Source organism: Liolophura sinensis, chromosome 6 (genome assembly GCF_032854445.1).
Source record: "Liolophura sinensis isolate JHLJ2023 chromosome 6, CUHK_Ljap_v2, whole genome shotgun sequence".
Lineage (NCBI taxonomy): Eukaryota > Metazoa > Mollusca > Polyplacophora > Chitonida > Chitonidae > Liolophura > Liolophura sinensis.
Genome location: NC_088300.1, coordinates 39,213,597 through 39,231,151, shown reverse-complemented (window position 1 = coordinate 39,231,151; position 17,555 = coordinate 39,213,597). Strand labels below are relative to the sequence as shown.

The 17,555-nt window shown below is 41.7% G+C and overlaps 1 protein-coding gene across 1 annotated transcript; it reads right to left on the bottom strand.

Moving 5' to 3' along the window:
• Positions 1-1,313: 1,313 nt before the first annotated feature.
• LOC135468889 (alpha-L-fucosidase-like) lies at positions 1,314-12,369 on the bottom strand. The gene is made up of 8 exons (XM_064747351.1): positions 11,982-12,369; positions 10,174-10,280; positions 7,884-8,014; positions 6,939-7,072; positions 6,420-6,517; positions 4,048-4,180; positions 2,658-2,828; positions 1,314-1,709 (listed from the first exon to the last, which is right to left on the bottom strand). Exons 1-8 carry the CDS (start codon positions 12,317-12,319, stop codon positions 1,454-1,456), a joined length of 1,368 nt encoding a protein of 455 aa, XP_064603421.1. The 5' UTR covers positions 12,320-12,369; the 3' UTR covers positions 1,314-1,453.
• Positions 12,370-17,555: the final 5,186 nt, after the last annotated feature.

The window sequence follows — 17,555 nt, the reverse complement described above, 5'->3', positions numbered from 1 at the left end:
AGCAGCACTAAATAAAAGAGCGGTGGAAATCCGTCCTGCAACAAGGAGGCACATTACATGTACATGCACCCTAATGATTCCTTCGTCGTCATATGACTGAAAAATTGTTGAGTACGACGTTAAACCCCAAGCACTCACTCACTCACTCTATTCTGCACGCGTCTTGATACTCAGCCACATGAAAGTGTGGTCACATGACCTCGCACAAGTGCAGTCGCGTTTTCACAAAAGAACGTGTTTTATGCACCGCACGTGGTTAGACTTGCCAATTATAGTATTCGCCCATATTAACTGCCTTGTACAAACCATTTCCAATGTATTTATTTATTTATTTGATTGGTGTTTCATTTTGATTATTTCACTTATACGGCGGCGGCCAGCATTATGGCTGGGGTACTGGCTAGCCAACGCACCGACATATTCGGAGATATATCGAAGCTTCCTGGAATTCATCGGGAATTTAATATTACAGTGAACGAGCCTCGCTGTTGGGACCCTAAAAGTAGGGAAGCTTGAATGTACTCTACGTTTAATTAGCCAACTGATGTGTGTAATCGACATAAAGTTCTCTTGTTTGATCATTAAGAGTGGGAGGTATTATCCCTGACGTAACTACTGTATACAGTATGTATATGGCACCGTTAGGGTGAGCCAATTGTCTATTTATGTCGACACCTGTCACCGGTCACCTGTCAATATCCATTTCTTTGTCATACAGCACATGTATATATATACGCCATACTACCCCATAAGTATGTAACATAATACCTTTTATACTTAAATTAGGGGTTGGGCCTCCGGGGCTCAGTTGGTTAGCACGCTAGCGCAGCGTAATGACCCAGGAGCCTCCCACCAATGCGGTCGATGTGAGTTCAAGTCCAGCTCATGGCTTTCTCTCCGTGCGTGGGAAGGTCCCAGCAACCTGTGGATGGTCGTGGGTTTCCCCCGAGCTCTGTCCGGATTCCTCCAACCATAATGCTGGTCGCCGTCGTATAAGTGAAATATTCTTGAGTATGGCGTAAAACACCAATCAAACAAATAAATAAATAATATAGTTTCACGAGAAAAACCTCGCTTCGCTGTTCAGAGCATGACAGAGGCACGCAAACCTCGGCAGGTACATAGCACCTGACCTAAAGCTGCCTTCGACGCTTTATGGGGTTATTTTCAACCTTATAATGAACAGCTCAAGTGTTTTTGATACAACCACAGCATGAGGTTTAATACATGGGCCTACCACACGGGGCCAATGATAATCCAACCGTACCAACACAACACATTCACTACGCCTATATAATCGATATTTACGTCTCTAACTTTTATTCAATAGTAGTATATGGAGAAAAGACAAAATTATTCATACAAATATATATGTAGGCCTACTTACTCAGGTATACACGTGTGCCTATTTACAAAATAATCAAGGGGAGGCAACCGCCTTTTTCAAGAGGGGCTAGGTTTCTAAACCTTCAAATCTGAATACCCACGCCCATTTACAAGGCATGTGACTGGCTGGAATCGGTGGTATGATAATCTCAATTCCACCTGATTCAGGCCTTCTCCAATCAAATGTTCCTAGATAACCCAACAGGGTAACATTAGTTTGTAAACTAGGGCTGACAGATGCCAGATACAGAATGTCTCCGTCTGGCCAATCAAGGACAATGGCGTATACCGCGGTGCTTGCAACACGTTTAGCCATGGTGTACCTGAAACAGAAAGGAGAAGGAGTCTAAGACACTGGGGCCGATTTCACAAAGCAATTTCTGACTTAACTCCAAATTTAAAACCTCGTTATGGTGCTTTGTGTTTTAGTACTGGAAGTTGGAATCCTTAAGCATTTGTCATAAATTATCAGTTATGAGGTGGTAAAAATGTCTAGAGCTCAAAAATAATCTCTAAAATTTATATCAGATTTCGACTTCAGTTAGATCTGATTTTAATGAGACAGAGTTGAATTTTTTGTGTGTCATGGTTTCAAACGTGTGACATGAAAATGGGAAAAAAACTCATGGACTGCTCATGGGGCAGAATATACAACACAAACATTACACAAACAAAAAAAACAAACAAACAAAAAAAACAAACAAAAAAAAACAAAAAACAAAAAAACACACACATGAAAGGCATAGAGTTCAACGTAGATGTCTTTGATGGCTCATGTTACATATGCTTGAAAGAAAATGTGTCGGTTTTCAAACTTCCAGACGATAGTTCAGATGAACTGTATCCGATACAATGAGGGGAAACTTATATAACCGGCCATCACACAAACAAATAATCTGCCTCCAAGACTTCCTAACTGCCTGTAGTGGCTTTAAGTTTTAAGTTTCAAAATTATTTCCGGTTACCTGACACACCTCTTGATGGAAAGCTCCAGACGAAAGAGCAAAGGCTGGACTCGAACTTCCTACCTCAATGCAGTCGATTTGTTGCAGTGATAATGATACCCCAGCCGAATGGGACATTTTGCTTTAGATGTTAACAAAATCATCATATACAGTCTTCGAATGAACTTGTTTAAGAAACATTTACACGAAGGAGTAAAAACAGATGTGAAAATTTGCAGATCTTTTTGTAACTAAGTGTTTTTGAACTCTCCGATTCTCAGACCTGCCTTCTCTGTTTCCCCTTCGCACAAAAAAGGGAATTCCTACCATACGCCTGGTGTGACCGTGTCATTCTGGAAGGTCCATGGCTGACTGCCGTAGATCGCCTCTCCGTTAACCTTTAACCAGGCTCCCATCTGACGCAGCCTCTCCTCAAAGATCGGTACAATTCGCCCGTCCGCGGTCGGACCGATGTTCATTAACAGGTTCCCGCCACAACTGGAGAATGACAATGAAGTGCATAAACACCAAGGCATGGAGATCGGGTATTGATGCGTTAGAAACCTTTTTTAAGCACTTCAGCTCAGATACTCCCAAGTGTAACATGGTATGTATTATGTATACCATAGATGCGCTATTTAGTCTGGAAATCATGGCATCAGTGGCACGTTATTTAGTCTGGAAATCATGGTATCAGTGGTACGTTATTTAGTCTGGAAATCATGGTATAAGTGGTAGTTATTTAGTCTGGAAATCATGGTATCAGTGGTACATTATTTAGTCTGGAAATCATGGAATCAGTGGTACGTTATTTAGTCCGGAAATCATGGTATCAGTGGTACGTTATTTAGTCTGGAAATCATGGTATCAGTGGTACGTTATTTGGTCTGGAAATCATGGTATAAGTGGTAGTTATTTAGTCTGGAAATCATGGTATCAGTGGCACGTTATTTAATCAATTAAACAGTTTCAATAACGCAGTATAATTGGTATTGATATTTAAGCCTTAACTTTCACTATGCATTCTACAAACCTGTTACTAAAGCTTATTTGGAATGTATAATGCAGCTAGTTTCTGCAGCCACGTACATGATGTATGCCAACATGTGACACTATATAAGCAGTAAGCACAACACAAACTGGCCTACCAAAATGAGTTTTCAAACGCCCAGTTATACTGAATTTTGATGCGACGGTTGTTTAATTTCATTGTGTTTGCGGTAAGCCGTTCCTCCTTGCAATTGTGATTTCGCAAATCAGATTACTCATATTTACAAGAGATAATCGTGGGTCTTAACCTATTAAGAGAAAAGGCAACAAATACTACAGCAGTAGGTTATTTCGGACGAGGCCTGAAACAAGACACAGACATTTTCTTCTGACGTGAGTCGTTATGCTATTAGTCAATTTTTAATCTGGCGATGTTAGAAAAACCGTAAAACACGACGTCGAGTCATCCGTACACTACGCACATATGGTCAACAGGCAAAAAAGGGTTCAGGGGACGCTACCGGGGTACATAAATACCTCGCGTCTGAATTGATTAAAATTGGTTGTGAAAGTTTTAGCTCACTGAACTTTGATATCTCCGTTAAAAAAAAAAGAAAAAGGTACGCTTTTTAAACTTTATGTGGGATACTATTTTGTCGCATGTACACATTTCGTCTGGTGTTGTTTTTGCTTTTAAAAGGATTCAGCATAGCAAACTGTCACTTACCTAATTGTTTCTGCTAAAATTTGCGTCAGGTTTTCCATGTCTAGGTAATCCGTCAGTGGAGCATTGCGTCTGAAACCCCAAGATTTGGTATCTAGCGTCATCGCGTTCTCCCATTTGTGTTTCTGGAGAACGCCTACATAAAACAACAAGATAAAAATGTTGGGAATGACTCTGTCCATGTTTGTAACGGCAGCGATTTGCAGCCCATATTAATGCGATACTCACACACAGGTTTCCATCGCCGAGTGGATGTACATGTATATGCCTATAATAATACTGAAACTATAAAACCGATGGATTAATTTGCTTATCTTATTGGTGTTTTACCCTGCACTCAAGACTATTTCATTTATACGACGGCGGCCAGCATTGTGGTGTGAGGAAACAGAGCATATAGCCGGTTTATTCCACTTATGTCTACGATTTGAAAAACTTGAGTAGAAAAGTCGAAAGAGAATGAAGGCATAAGAGGAATGGAGGGGCAAGGGATTAGGATTAACGCCTCAGGTGGCAGGTCAGGTGCGATCAGTCAAGCATGACAAAACTCAGATATTGATAAAAACTGTCTATTCTTAGATATATATCGAATATCGAACAGATCAGACTTTAATATCATTATGTTATGAAAAAATCAGAAGGACAACATCCAGACACCGAGTCGGCATACTCCATCACGGGACCTTTCTTCAAGGTTGCAAGAAAGTTGAAAACATTTGGATCTGCAGGGTTTGGTCCGTGGTTGTGATTATCATTTATAATATTATTATCAGTGCAAAGCCCAGCTCGACGCCCGATAAAATCACATATCCACCAGCACCTGGTATCAAGTTTCCTATTCCTTCTATCCATAAAGCCGTTACGAAGTAGGTTGCGTCCTCCAAATTCTACTTAGGTCATAGGAGCGGCCATCGTAAGTGTTAACCAAGTTATGGTGGAATCACAGGAATTCGTTCTGTTTATATACAAGAGCCTGCCAAAAGTGAACACTTTTCAGACTATACCGAATGCTGACAAGTGACTAGATAACTAGATAACTGGGCGAAAATCGGATTATAGTATTGGGTATTAGGGTGTCCTAATCCTTTACGTAGGCTTAAGTGGAATGAAATAATTTCGAATCGTAGTCATAAGTGGAAGACACCATATAGCCAGGGGGAACCCATGACCATCCGCAGCTGGTGGATTAAGGTCATATACGGCAGTTGTGTGGCAAAATATCGATCAGCACAAATCCATTCGCAGTTTTGCTGTTATTTTAGAGCAGCCAAAATGATTACCTTTCAAAAAAATATCAACAAAGTCTGTTCTTGTGTTACCGTTCAAAATCTGAAAAATGTTCCTAAATGTTTACTGAAGGTTACTAATTTGAGCTATTCTTCGTACATACTGAGGATTTAATCTGGTTACCAAGTGTGGATTTTTTGTCCCAAAACTCCCACCATACACGTCCTAGGAATCCCCTAAAAGTAGGCTTATATTCTTAAAGCCCACGCAGATGTAGTCTCTTTCTTTCAGCTGTTTTGACTATGATGAGCTCTCTGTAAAATCACTCATATTCACTATCAAAATTGCCTTTAGCCAGAGACATGTAACAACACAAGCTCAGTCACAGGGATATGATGGACGTCCATAACATTGCACGGAAATTCAAGTAGAATACTTCTTTCATAATGTTAAACACTCAAAAGCTTGTTTTCGACACCAAGGTTTTTTTTTTTTTTTTTTTGATTGGTGTTTTACGCCGTACTCAAGAATATTTCACTTATACGACGGCGGCCAGCATTATGGTGGGTGGAAACCGGGCAAGCCCGGGGGAAACCCACGACCATCCGCAGGTTGCTGGCTGACCTTCCCACGTACGGCCGGAGAGGAAGGCAGCATGAGCTGGTCTTGAACTCACAGCGACCGCATTGGTGAGAGGCTTCTGGGTCATCACGCTGCGCTAGCGCGCTAACCGACTGAGCCACGGAGGTCCCCTCGACACCAAGAATCCATTGCCTCGGGTGCCATCATAAGTATTCAAAAACGAGGGCATGCGTTTCGACGGAGAACAGCACGAGTTACCTAAACTATCCCCCATGGAGGCTGCCATATGTGGAATTGTTTTGAAATTATAGTGTAACTCAACCGCTTGTTTTGTATTGTTACTGCGCTGAGTTTGTTCTAAACGCTTGTAGGGCTGCTATTGTAAATTCATGTCTGGATCAACGCCCAGTGTACAGCATACCATTTGTTTTCAAAATGAGTCCACTCATTTTACAGGAAAGTATGGTATAGGCAAAAAGTTAAAAGACATAGACTTTAACCGTTATCAACTTATGCCATTAAATGAGCTCACTTCTAAGATTACTTCAGGTGAAAGTATTCCTTACCTGGATTAAATCGATCACTGCAGGTATAATAGCCGCCATGTTTACAGAGGGTCCTCGCTCCCCATCTGTCATTAGTCACAATAGTGTCCTTTACAGGGCTTCAAACAGGTGAAAACCAACAAAAAGTCGTTGTAGAGACATTAAGTGTAATTCTGTTTGAGTAGGGTCCTCAATAGAATAGGGTCTAACATTTTACGAAGTACAAAAGAAAGACAAAGGCTGTGAGTTAAAAAACAACAAAACATTACGCCAATACGTGGTATTACCGTGAGGAAAAAAGAATAAAACATATTCACTGCAAAGATTTGTTTAACTGCAATTAATTCGCTTCATAAAGTGTTTTACTGAGCCTGGTTTTCCATTATGCCGTTCTCATTATCACTACTAATATTGCGTACAAGCTTAACAGATATTCCACCTGCAGCTTCAAGTCAAACTGCACGTAGTTCCCAAGAGGCAGGTTGGATGTAATACGTTATAACTAAAATATCATGAGTTTCAACGTTTCTATAGGTTTACCTATCATTGTACAGCCAGGCCAGAAACTGCTGTGAGTTCCAGTACGAGGCTGGAGCTTCCCATTCCCCATCTGACCAGAGGAGATCGGGCTTGTAAGTGTTTATTAAATCAAATAATTCAACTTCAGTCTTTTCCTGTAGATAAACATTCATAAAATGCTTCAACTGTTGGACGGTCAGACAGATTCATAATACTTCAGATTCACTCATTGACGCTTTGTTGCATTGTTTAACGCCAAGAATCACTTATACTATGGGTGTCAGTATGGTGAGAAGAGGAACTCAAGGGTCAAGATTTCAAGGGTAAACCACCAACCTTTGGCAAGCAGCTGATAAACTTATATACGTATGAGGTACAAATATGCACAAGTAAGACAAGTGGTTTTCAGCAGATGCCAGACTGCACAGACGGTCGTCAACGTCACCAATACCCCCAATGCATAGTGTGACAAGTGCAATTTACAAATTCTCTGCAACAAAGGCAGACATTATGTACCTCAAGATTAGGAGAAGTGCACTTTTCTCACTGACCTGGGATATACACCACCCTCCTCTAATGCCTTTGATTATTCTGATCTGGTGCCTAAGGCAGCAACTGGGTAATAGAATACCTCCATGGCAAAATGTGAAATGTGATCTTGAAATGTTTTAATGTTTTACTTCTTTTTCCACTTTCTGCTTCAGTTTTTTAGAAGCTATTAAAAAACTAAACCTGACTATTCCGACTGAATGATCGACATCGAACACAAAGTTGAAGATTGGACAATGAGGGTTAACTCTTTAGTGTAAATATCACCTTTGTAGTTTGTAATCATCACGCCTGGACAACATTTTCCAAAAGTTTATAAAATTCAACTGATGTAGCTTTTATAAACATTATCTTGAAGACACACATTTAAAATGATGATTTAAAATACTTCTGCTTCCCATCTGAGATAACACAAACCTTAACAAAATCTTGGGTAGTCCAGTTGTTTTGCTTATCCTGCAGGTAGAGTGGGTTGAACCATTCAAACAAGGAATGGTAAAGGCCGAATATCACACTTGTTTGATTACGTATGGCAGCTGCAAGGTCACCTGTTATGATTGGTCAAAATCAGTTAAAAACAGAAACATTACCACAATGGTCACCAACAAGGTTGTATTACATGAAATATTAGAATTAGAATTTCTCAAGCGTTGAAATGGCATTTGCCATATTTTCTGTGTAAGAAACTGAATAGACAGTAATGCACACTGTAAGCTTCTTTATAATAATGATTCAAATTAAGGTTTCCATAAGTGGATTTTCGTGGGCTCTATTTTTAAAACACAGATACATATAGCATCTCCAAGATAAGGACAGTAAAACACATTAATTCTTCTGGTACATGATGAACTTGCTGTATTTAGAAGTTTTTACATACCAATATACCATACCAAACATGCCAACTTATTCCACATGAAAGACTACATACCGTACCAAACATGCGAACTTGTTCCACATGAAAGATTTACCATCATACACATACCAATACTTCCCACACAAGGCAGACTTACCCACCATACACCTACCAATACTTCCCACAAAAAGCAGACTTACACATCATACACATACCAATACTTCCCACACAAAGCAGACTTACACATCATACACATACCAATACTTCCCACACAAAGCAGACTTACCCACCACACACATACCAATACTTCTAACACAAAGCAGACTTATCCACCATACACCTACCAATACTTCTCACACAGGGCAGACTTACACATCATACACATACCAATACTTCCCACACAAAGCAGACTTACCCACCATACACATACCAATACTTCCCACACAAAGCAGACTTACCTGTCATACACATACCAATACTTCACACACAAAGCAGACTTACCCACCACACACATACCAATACTTCTAACACAAAGCAGACTTACCCACCATACACATACCAATACTTCCCACACAAAGCAGACTTACCCACCACACACATACCAATACTTCCCACAAAAAGCAGACTTACCTGTCATACACTTACCAATACTTCCCACACAAAGCAGACTTACCTGTCATACACTTACCAATACTTCCCACACAAAGCAGACTTACCCACCACACACATACCAATACTTCCCACACAAAGCAGACTTACCCACCACACACATACCAATACTTCCCACACAAAGCAGACTTACACATCATACTCATACCAACACTTCTCACACAAAGCAGACTTACCCGCCAAACACATACCAATACTTCCCACACAAAGCAGACTTACCCGCCAAACACATACCAATACTTCCCACACAAAGCAGACTTACCCACCACACACAAAACAATACTTTCCACACAAAGATGACTTGCCCACCAAACACATACCAATAGTTCCCACACAAAGTAGACTTACCCACCAAACACATACCAATACTTCCCACACAAAGCAGACTTATTCACCACACACAAACCACCTCTTCCCATATGACACAGACCTGCAGACACAGGGCAGACTTACCCTCCACATATACACGAGTTCTTCCCACACAGGGCAGACTTACCATCCAGATACATACCCACTCTTCCCACATGACACAGGCTTACAGACACGGGGCAGACTTGCCAACTCTTCTGACTCGGGCAGACTTACCCTCCGGATACATACCCACTCTTCCAAAATGACACAGACTTACAGATGCGGGGCAGACTTACTCTCCACATATACACAAGCTCTTCCCACACAGTGCAGATTTACCCTCCTGATACATACCCACTCTTCCAACATGACACAGACTTAAAGACACGGGGCAGACTTACTCTCCACATATACACAAGCTCTTCCCACACAGTGCAGATTTACCCTCCTGATACATACCAACTCTTTCAACATGACACAGACTTTCAGACACGGGGCAGACTTACTCTCCATATATACACAAGCTCTTCCCACAAAGTGCAAACTTACCATCCAGATACATACCCACTCTTCCCACATGACACAGACTTACAGACACGGGGCAGACTTGCCAACTCTTCCAACACGGGGCAGACTTACCCTCCGGATTCATAACCACTCTTCCAACATGACACAGACTTACAGACACGGGGCAGACTTACCCTCCACATATACACAAGCTCTTCCCACACAGTGCAGATTTACCATCCAGATACATACCCACTCTTCCCACATGACACAGACTTACAGACACGGGGCAGACTTGCCAACTCTTCCGACACAGGGCACACTTACCAACCAAGTCTCGGTGAGGTCCTGTATCCATCGAGTTCCAATTCCAGGATACTTTGGATGGCCAGTTCGTAAACCCTTCGTGGTGTTTGCTGGTCAGCACTACATACCTACGTGTATATACAGGAACAATTTATTTACTTTGGGATCATAATTAGTGTTTATTTTGTGGTCCAAAATGTGCTTTCCAGATCCCTTGATCAACCAAACTCCCATTTATAAGATAATGTATTCAAGTACCGGTACAATAAATGAAGTACATCAAAAAGGAGTTTAACCAGAGAGTATGGTAAGTTGACTTACAAAAGTTGTCACTCTTATTTGCTGAGGTTACAAAATTTACAACACAAGGCTAAAGAGCGTAGAATTTCCTGGAACTCGCCAGTGGATTTGGTACCGACAAAACTACAAAACTCCTGATTCGAACAACTGTGAGTTCTTTGCCGTATAATCAAATGATTCAGCAAGCTCAATGGATCAGACAGTTCAGTCATGAGTTTAAAAATACTACATGCCTCAGATCATCTGTTATTGGACTGTAGATATGGCATTGGCAAAAAATTAAAAAACTGACTGGTATAGGCCTATGTTCATAATGGGGAACTGTGTTGCAGCTATAGAGTGCATTTAAAGGCCCACTTCATTCCGCAAACACTTTGCAGAAAGGGCAGACGGTATTTTTCAGTTCAATAATTAAACACTGATGCCAGAAAATATCAGAAATTGTTGAAAATAGACATCAACGTTTATTTAACTGAACTAGGGTTAAAAAAAAATATTCCACCTCCTCAGTGTATGTTTAGAACTTGGCATATTACCGAACGTAGCAAGGTGAGGTTGAAGGCAGAGCCCATTTTTCAATATTTTCAATATCCAGTGTCCAGTCTGATCAATTTGGACTTCAGTTGTGTAGTAAGGATAGTTTATACGCCCAAAGTCTGATCTATTAAGAGCTGGAGGTGTGTACGAATGATCATAGTTTACACACTCTGAGGGAATTTACCTCAGCTCAATTGGTAAAGTTCTGAACTTTGGATGTGGAGATCTTATTTAAAATCTTCCATAAACTTTACAGTCATTGAAAATAACATCAAACAGTGGTTGAAGAATGTTGGAGACTTGGCAACTTGTCAGGGTCTCCTTCAGGAGAGGAAGCCAGCATAAGCTGAACTTGAACTCACAGTGACCGCGTTGATGGGAGTCTCCTGGGTCATTGCGCTGTTGTGGCGTGCTAACCTCCTCGGCCATGGAGGCCCCCCTTTTGATTTTCATTATCTCATGATATACACTTTATAGCGTTTTCTGCATATAACTCCTGAAATTCATTGAAACTTAATTTCAGAAATGGTCGAAAAGAATCATCTCTCTTCAGTCCACACCAGAAATCGGCCTGTGCTGCCGTTCAACAGCTCATTTAGTTTCTGTAAAGTGCTTTGCGGAATTGACATACCAGGTTTTTGAATTCAATGACTACTTGAGGCAGGTAAATATCATAAACTGTTGGCCTCAACGTTTAATTTAATTGAAAAAATAGGCCTATACCGACACACTACGTTCGGCCTTACGCCTTGCCTATTTCCTATTAGTAAATGATTTTAACGGAAGTTAGTTTACAAAATAGTTAATGTTATTTGAGGTACTGAACGCTCGTGTTGGGAAAATCAGTCCAATCTTGGTGCCATGAGGACGTGCACAAGGACATCATGAGTACAACCTTGGACTATACTGTATATAATACTCCCAAGTACAACGCAGTAGCTAACAAGGGACAGAACTCTTACAACACTTTTGATCAAATGAACTAAGTTTACCTTGCTCCGGACGCCTGTATTACATCTGCCCACTGTTCCGGGTTGAAAAACTCAGCCTTAAATGTCGGAGCAAAATCAGGATACGTGAATGTAGGAGGATAATTACTTTTCATAAACGCTACAACGTCAGAATCGTTTACTCCCTGCCAGTCCCACCAGAACCATTCAGATCGAAAACTGGGCACCGAAAAGACTCCCCAGTGTATAAATATTCCGAACTTGGCCTCGTCGTACCAGGCCGGCAGCGGCCGAGCATCTAGAGATTCCCACGTTGGTTTGTACTGACACTTTACCACAGCCACGAGGAGAAATACCTCCACCACAAACAATATATTCATTCTTGATTTCCGATATACGTACTGATCAAACAAAAATAAAATAAAAAATTTCTTCCTTGTCCCGGCAAGTAGGTGGTCATGTGACTTGACAGCACGTGATGAGGGACAGGGACCACCATGTAATACCAACATTTTGTATCAAGTTACGGACATTTTAATTACGCCGATACCTGAATGTCTGCAAGTAGAGTAAGAATGTGCAGTCCTGACCATTTGGAGTCAGGACATGCTATTATAGCCTACTTGTGTGTACTTATGGTAGGCCTGCTATGGTAAGGTAAGGTAAGGTAATGATTAGCTCTGTAGGTTTCTCACAGCCCTGTCTTGTTCCATAAGCTTACCTTGAACACCTCTGTACTTCCCTTGCTGGCCTCAGTATACTACGTACAGCTTGGCATCAAATAATTTGTCGGCGCGTAGCCACATTCGTTTCAGCCATCAATTCCAGGCAGGTGTTCCCATGTGCTATGACTAGTAAACTCACACAAGCAAGAAAATATAAGTATAAATATAAAGATGTGAACAAAGAAATGCGGAAATATATTCCAAAATGTGAATTGTTAGCTCCAATTATCCTTCAGTTCCAAACTCTTTCACTTTGAAATATTATAATTTTAAAGTTACAAAACATCTATTGTTAACATTTCAGTTATATTTTATTCAGCCCTTATTTGCACGTAGTTTTCACTTGACTTTGAACATTTTACACCGCTATACCTTGTTGAGAAAATTACATGTAGGCCACAAAAAACAGTTGTGCCTCAGAGTGGAAGATGAAGATCATGAAGATAAGCTTTTCACACAATGTATATACATACATGTACGTGAAATACTGATTATTTGTTTTCTATAGATAAACATTTAGCTATGACATCTAAGACAAGAGATGTACATGTATATCAGAGAAAATCATGCACACCTCGCCAAATACGAAGCAAAACCCTGTGATTATTAAATGAGTATGTACACCACTGTCATTTCTTTGGCCATATAAACAAATGCTGTTCATTGCTTAGACAGACTTCACTATATTTTACACAAATTATTTTTCACAGGTTTATATGTTACAGTTAACAGATGACGCATCAGCCTATACATGTACTCTCGTACACTAAATGCTGCGAGCGTAAAACTCCGGGGACACCAAACAATTTTCAATTTCCCTTTCTCTGAAGAGACAACATGGGAAACATTTAACAAGAGCAGTCATACAGCGGCACTTATTTCACCTAATACGTGCTAACGAAAAACGAGATGTGACACATGCATAGATGTCATATGGCCTCCCTGTAGGTAGATCTGGACAAAGACATGATGCGGAAGTACAAAGACATGATGCCGAAGTACAAAGACATGATGCCGAAGTACCTCTGCTGTACATAAAATTTGGCAAACAATGGCAGAAACCGTAACACCACTTGATCCTTCCAACCGATAAGAAGCGGTCGCCCTAATCACTGAAACCAACACTGTCACAAAATCATCTTAATTTTTATTCTGGTGAACCTAAAGGAGTCTGACAATACACATTATACAAAGCAAACTAATTCAGAATACACAGATCTGATGTTCAACGAAAGGAACCTGTATTTTATCAAAATCAGACAAACGTTGGTACTGTTACTGCAGGGAATCCAAAGCGTGACATACAGAAACGGACAGGCCCGATATAATATACCTCTCTACACTTCCGCAGAAACGTGGGTTGAAAGAGTATTTAAGTGAATGGCGCTGATTAAGTTATAAGAAAACGATTAAATACAGTGTCATAATCCTGATATAATCCTGGGTCATAAGCGAATTTCCAGTCTCGATACTTCTGCAATTCTGCGGCCTTAGGCAAGATTTTCGAATTTCAAAGCCCATGCTAACACACACGGAAATCTATATAATGGTATATTGGTTATGATTTCAATTCCTCCAGATCCAGACTTCTTACAGGACGATGTTCCCGGATAGGCTGATAGCCCCCGGATGTAACGAGTCTCAGGACAGTCTTAGAAATCTGCATACACGTAAGTCTCGGTGAGGCCCTTACTGGGGGTATACATGTGGATTAGAGCATTGTACTTGAATTTCAAAAATATGCAAGCGTTTTTAAAACCCAGCAGATTTTAAACCATTTTTACTGCAATGTATACAAATTTGGAGCGAAAATTACATATATGGCTGCAAGGCATGCAATGGATTTTCTTCTCTACAAAATCCACTGAATGCGTTATTTAACCCGTACCATACGCCTGGCGTTACCGTGTCATTCTATTCCGGACTGCTGTAGGTTACATATGCGCAATTCAAGCAGTTGGGTCTAAGATTTGCCTTCGCACTATAAAGTAAACTAAATGGGTAATACTGGCACACAGACGTTTTAGGTTGTTGATACACTATAAATTCCTGAACTGCTAGTTTGCACGTGGTTAAAATATATCAGGATTTTGTCTGTTTTGGATAAAACTGCAATCATTTTGGCCAGTGTTACTTCCTACCCTCCCTGGAGGTTACCGAGCTAACAATGCTATGTATTCATTTCCAGGAACCACAGCTCAAAAAATGGTGGTCAGGTTGATATTTTAGTCTATTGTAGAGATTTGATTTGATTTGATTGGTGTTTTACGCCGTACTCAAGAATATTTCACTTATACGACGGCGGCCAGCATTATGGTGGGTGGAAACCGGGCAGAGCCCGAGGGAAACCCACGACCATCCGCAGGTTGCCGGCGGACCTTCCCACGTACGGCCGGAGAGGAAGCCAGCATGAGCTGGACTTGAACTCACAGCGACCGCATTGGTGAGAGACTCCTGGGTCATTACGCTGCGCTAGCGCGCTAACCAACTGAGCCACGGAGGCCCCTCCATTGTAAAGAAAATTGCAAGCTGCAGCTGGTGGTATGGCATTGTACCACGCGAACGTTAGGGCATATATATTTTTGATGTTGAAGTTGACAAATTTAATACATAAATAGTAAGGAGTGCACTGGTGTAACCTGTAGATCGCCTCTCTTTAACCAGACCCCCATCTGACGCAGTCTCTCCTCAGAGAACGACACAATTCGCCCGTCCGCCGTCGCGCCAATATTTTATCAATAGGTTCCGGCCAGAACTGAGCAGTAGAAATCAATATACACTGCCTTACAGATGCTGTAAAACTAGAGCTTTTCGAATGTGAGTCTTACCTACATGCGATATCATTCTAAAAAGCACAAAAGACTACTGTATTACTTTAAATATTAAATAAGCTCTGATTACATTTGATTTTTGCTTAGTGTTCAACGTCGATTGGTATTTGTCAGCTTTATAGGTGGATGAAACTAGCGTGCCCCGCGTAAACAAACGATTCTGACGTGTTATTGGCGAAATTTCCGGCGCCATATTAGTGAAAGGCAAGTACCACCGAGGTCTTCAAAAACATTAGACTATGTTTTCTCTTATTGTCTCCGCCATGAACAGTTAGAGTATGGAAGGGAGGATTACTCCGTTTGAAAACCTCTTATGGACAACAGTATTGTCATGGGAAACAGTCTAAGGCATTTCAGCTTCATTCTCATCCGTATTATTAATTCATGCTAAGCTCACAGTTGCGGCCAAAAAACTGATCCAGTCTGTTTATAGGCCTATCCACATAGTCTTTCAATTGTGCTTCTCGTCGGAACCTCCATGATTGTTTTTTAGTGACCTTGGCAATCTCTCATTTTATATACAAGGTGACCTGTGAACATAGAAAGCACTTGTTATGAAGTTGTCTTCGTTACAGATTATCAGCTTACTATCATCAGTTACACATATAGCTTCGTCCAACATGCATATACGATTCGAGTAGTATGCAGAGTATAGGTTCTGGCACCCCCCCCCCCCCCCCCCCCTTGGGGCCCTCCCCATAACAAATAGAGGCTCCCAACCCCCCATTCCCTAAACACCCTCCCCCTGGCAAATAGGGGCTCCCAGCCCCATCTCGAGGCGTATACACACTATAGGTTCTGGCGCACCCTCCTCTTGGGGCCCTCCCCAGAACAAATAGAGGCCCCCCCCTTGGGCGCCTCCCCAGCCAAGGCGTACACGCTTATTTATAAGTCTAGCCTACATACACACATTGATATGAGGCGACCTAGTTGGCATTTAACAGATAAGGCGTATAGCCTATATGTAGGCCAGATGTGTTGCACAACAGGATGATTCAGCTGATTTTCTCCCCAGGATAGGGCTTAAACTACGGGTTTTTATGAAAAATAAATCCGACAGTCTTTTTCAGCGTGTCTTGTTTGATCAGAGCCAGTATTTTTAGGAGGATTGGAGACATTGTGTTTATGCAGGATGTTTGTTAGCTCAAATCCGGATTTGGTCTCCTGTATATGTAGTATATGAATACATTACCTGCATATAGCGCCGGGCTCTATGCACTTCTAAGGAGTCTCTGTAACTTTCGACAGTTTCGGAGGCAGAGAGACCTTACCAAGGGGTGTTGTAGATGGCCCAATGGTGGTGGGATGTGTCAGCGCCAATTACCCCCCCTAACGGTGGGTCGCTAGCGCAAAAAAATCCGGAGCCCGCCGTTAGGGTGGTGATTAATTGGTAACAGGTTGAGCTATAAACCAGGCCTTTTGCTTTTTTGGACCATGGGTTCGAGCCCCACACCGGGCAGATTTTTTTTACCGCGGGGCTCTCGAGACATAGCATGGGGGTGGCCCTGGTTCCAAACAAGTTCCCCCTGGGCACCCCCCCAGAACATCATTCGGAAAGAGCGTTTTTCAGCTCTTGCCGAACTAGTTTTCGGCCGCGATCTATAAGGTGTTTTTTCGTGCTTTCATCGATCTCTACAGTGTTGAATACCTCACGAGACTTGGCGCGTATCTCCTGCTTCAGATCAGAGTAGTTCTTGAGCTCCTGAACGATTTGCTTGAACTCTACGTCTGAAATAACACCATCAGATAATGCCTTAGATACCTGCGCACGGATGCTGTTAAGTTTGGCCTCGGCCAACAGCCGTATATCGTTATGTTTCTTGGCCTTTGCGTGAAGCCGGCGGCTAACGAATTTTGGCGACATTTAAGACACCGCAAGCTAGGGCCGCAGCTTCCATGGCCAAGACAGCAGGGGTTGCAATTATCGTTGTGAGTAGCCCCACGCCTGCAACCCCTAGGCCCAAACCGGCCGTGAGCATGGCTGAATCAAGGGCCTCGGTGGCCAAGACACCACGCCGGTACTTTTTGTACAAGGCCCGGCGGAGATCTCGCTCAGATTC

Bases quoted from the DNA above. Each gene is read 5' to 3' on its own strand.
- LOC135468889 (XM_064747351.1), bottom strand. From the start codon at position 12,319: ATGAATATATTGTTTGTGGTGGAGGTATTTCTCCTCGTGGCTGTGGTA. The intron at 10,281-11,981 runs GTAAACTTAGTT...ATATACACGTAG, and splicing joins ATACAGGCGTCCGGAGCAAG to GTATGTAGTGCTGACCAGCA. The intron at 8,015-10,173 runs GTAAGTGTGCCC...CAATCATAACAG, and splicing joins ACCTCACCGAGACTTGGTTG to GTGACCTTGCAGCTGCCATA.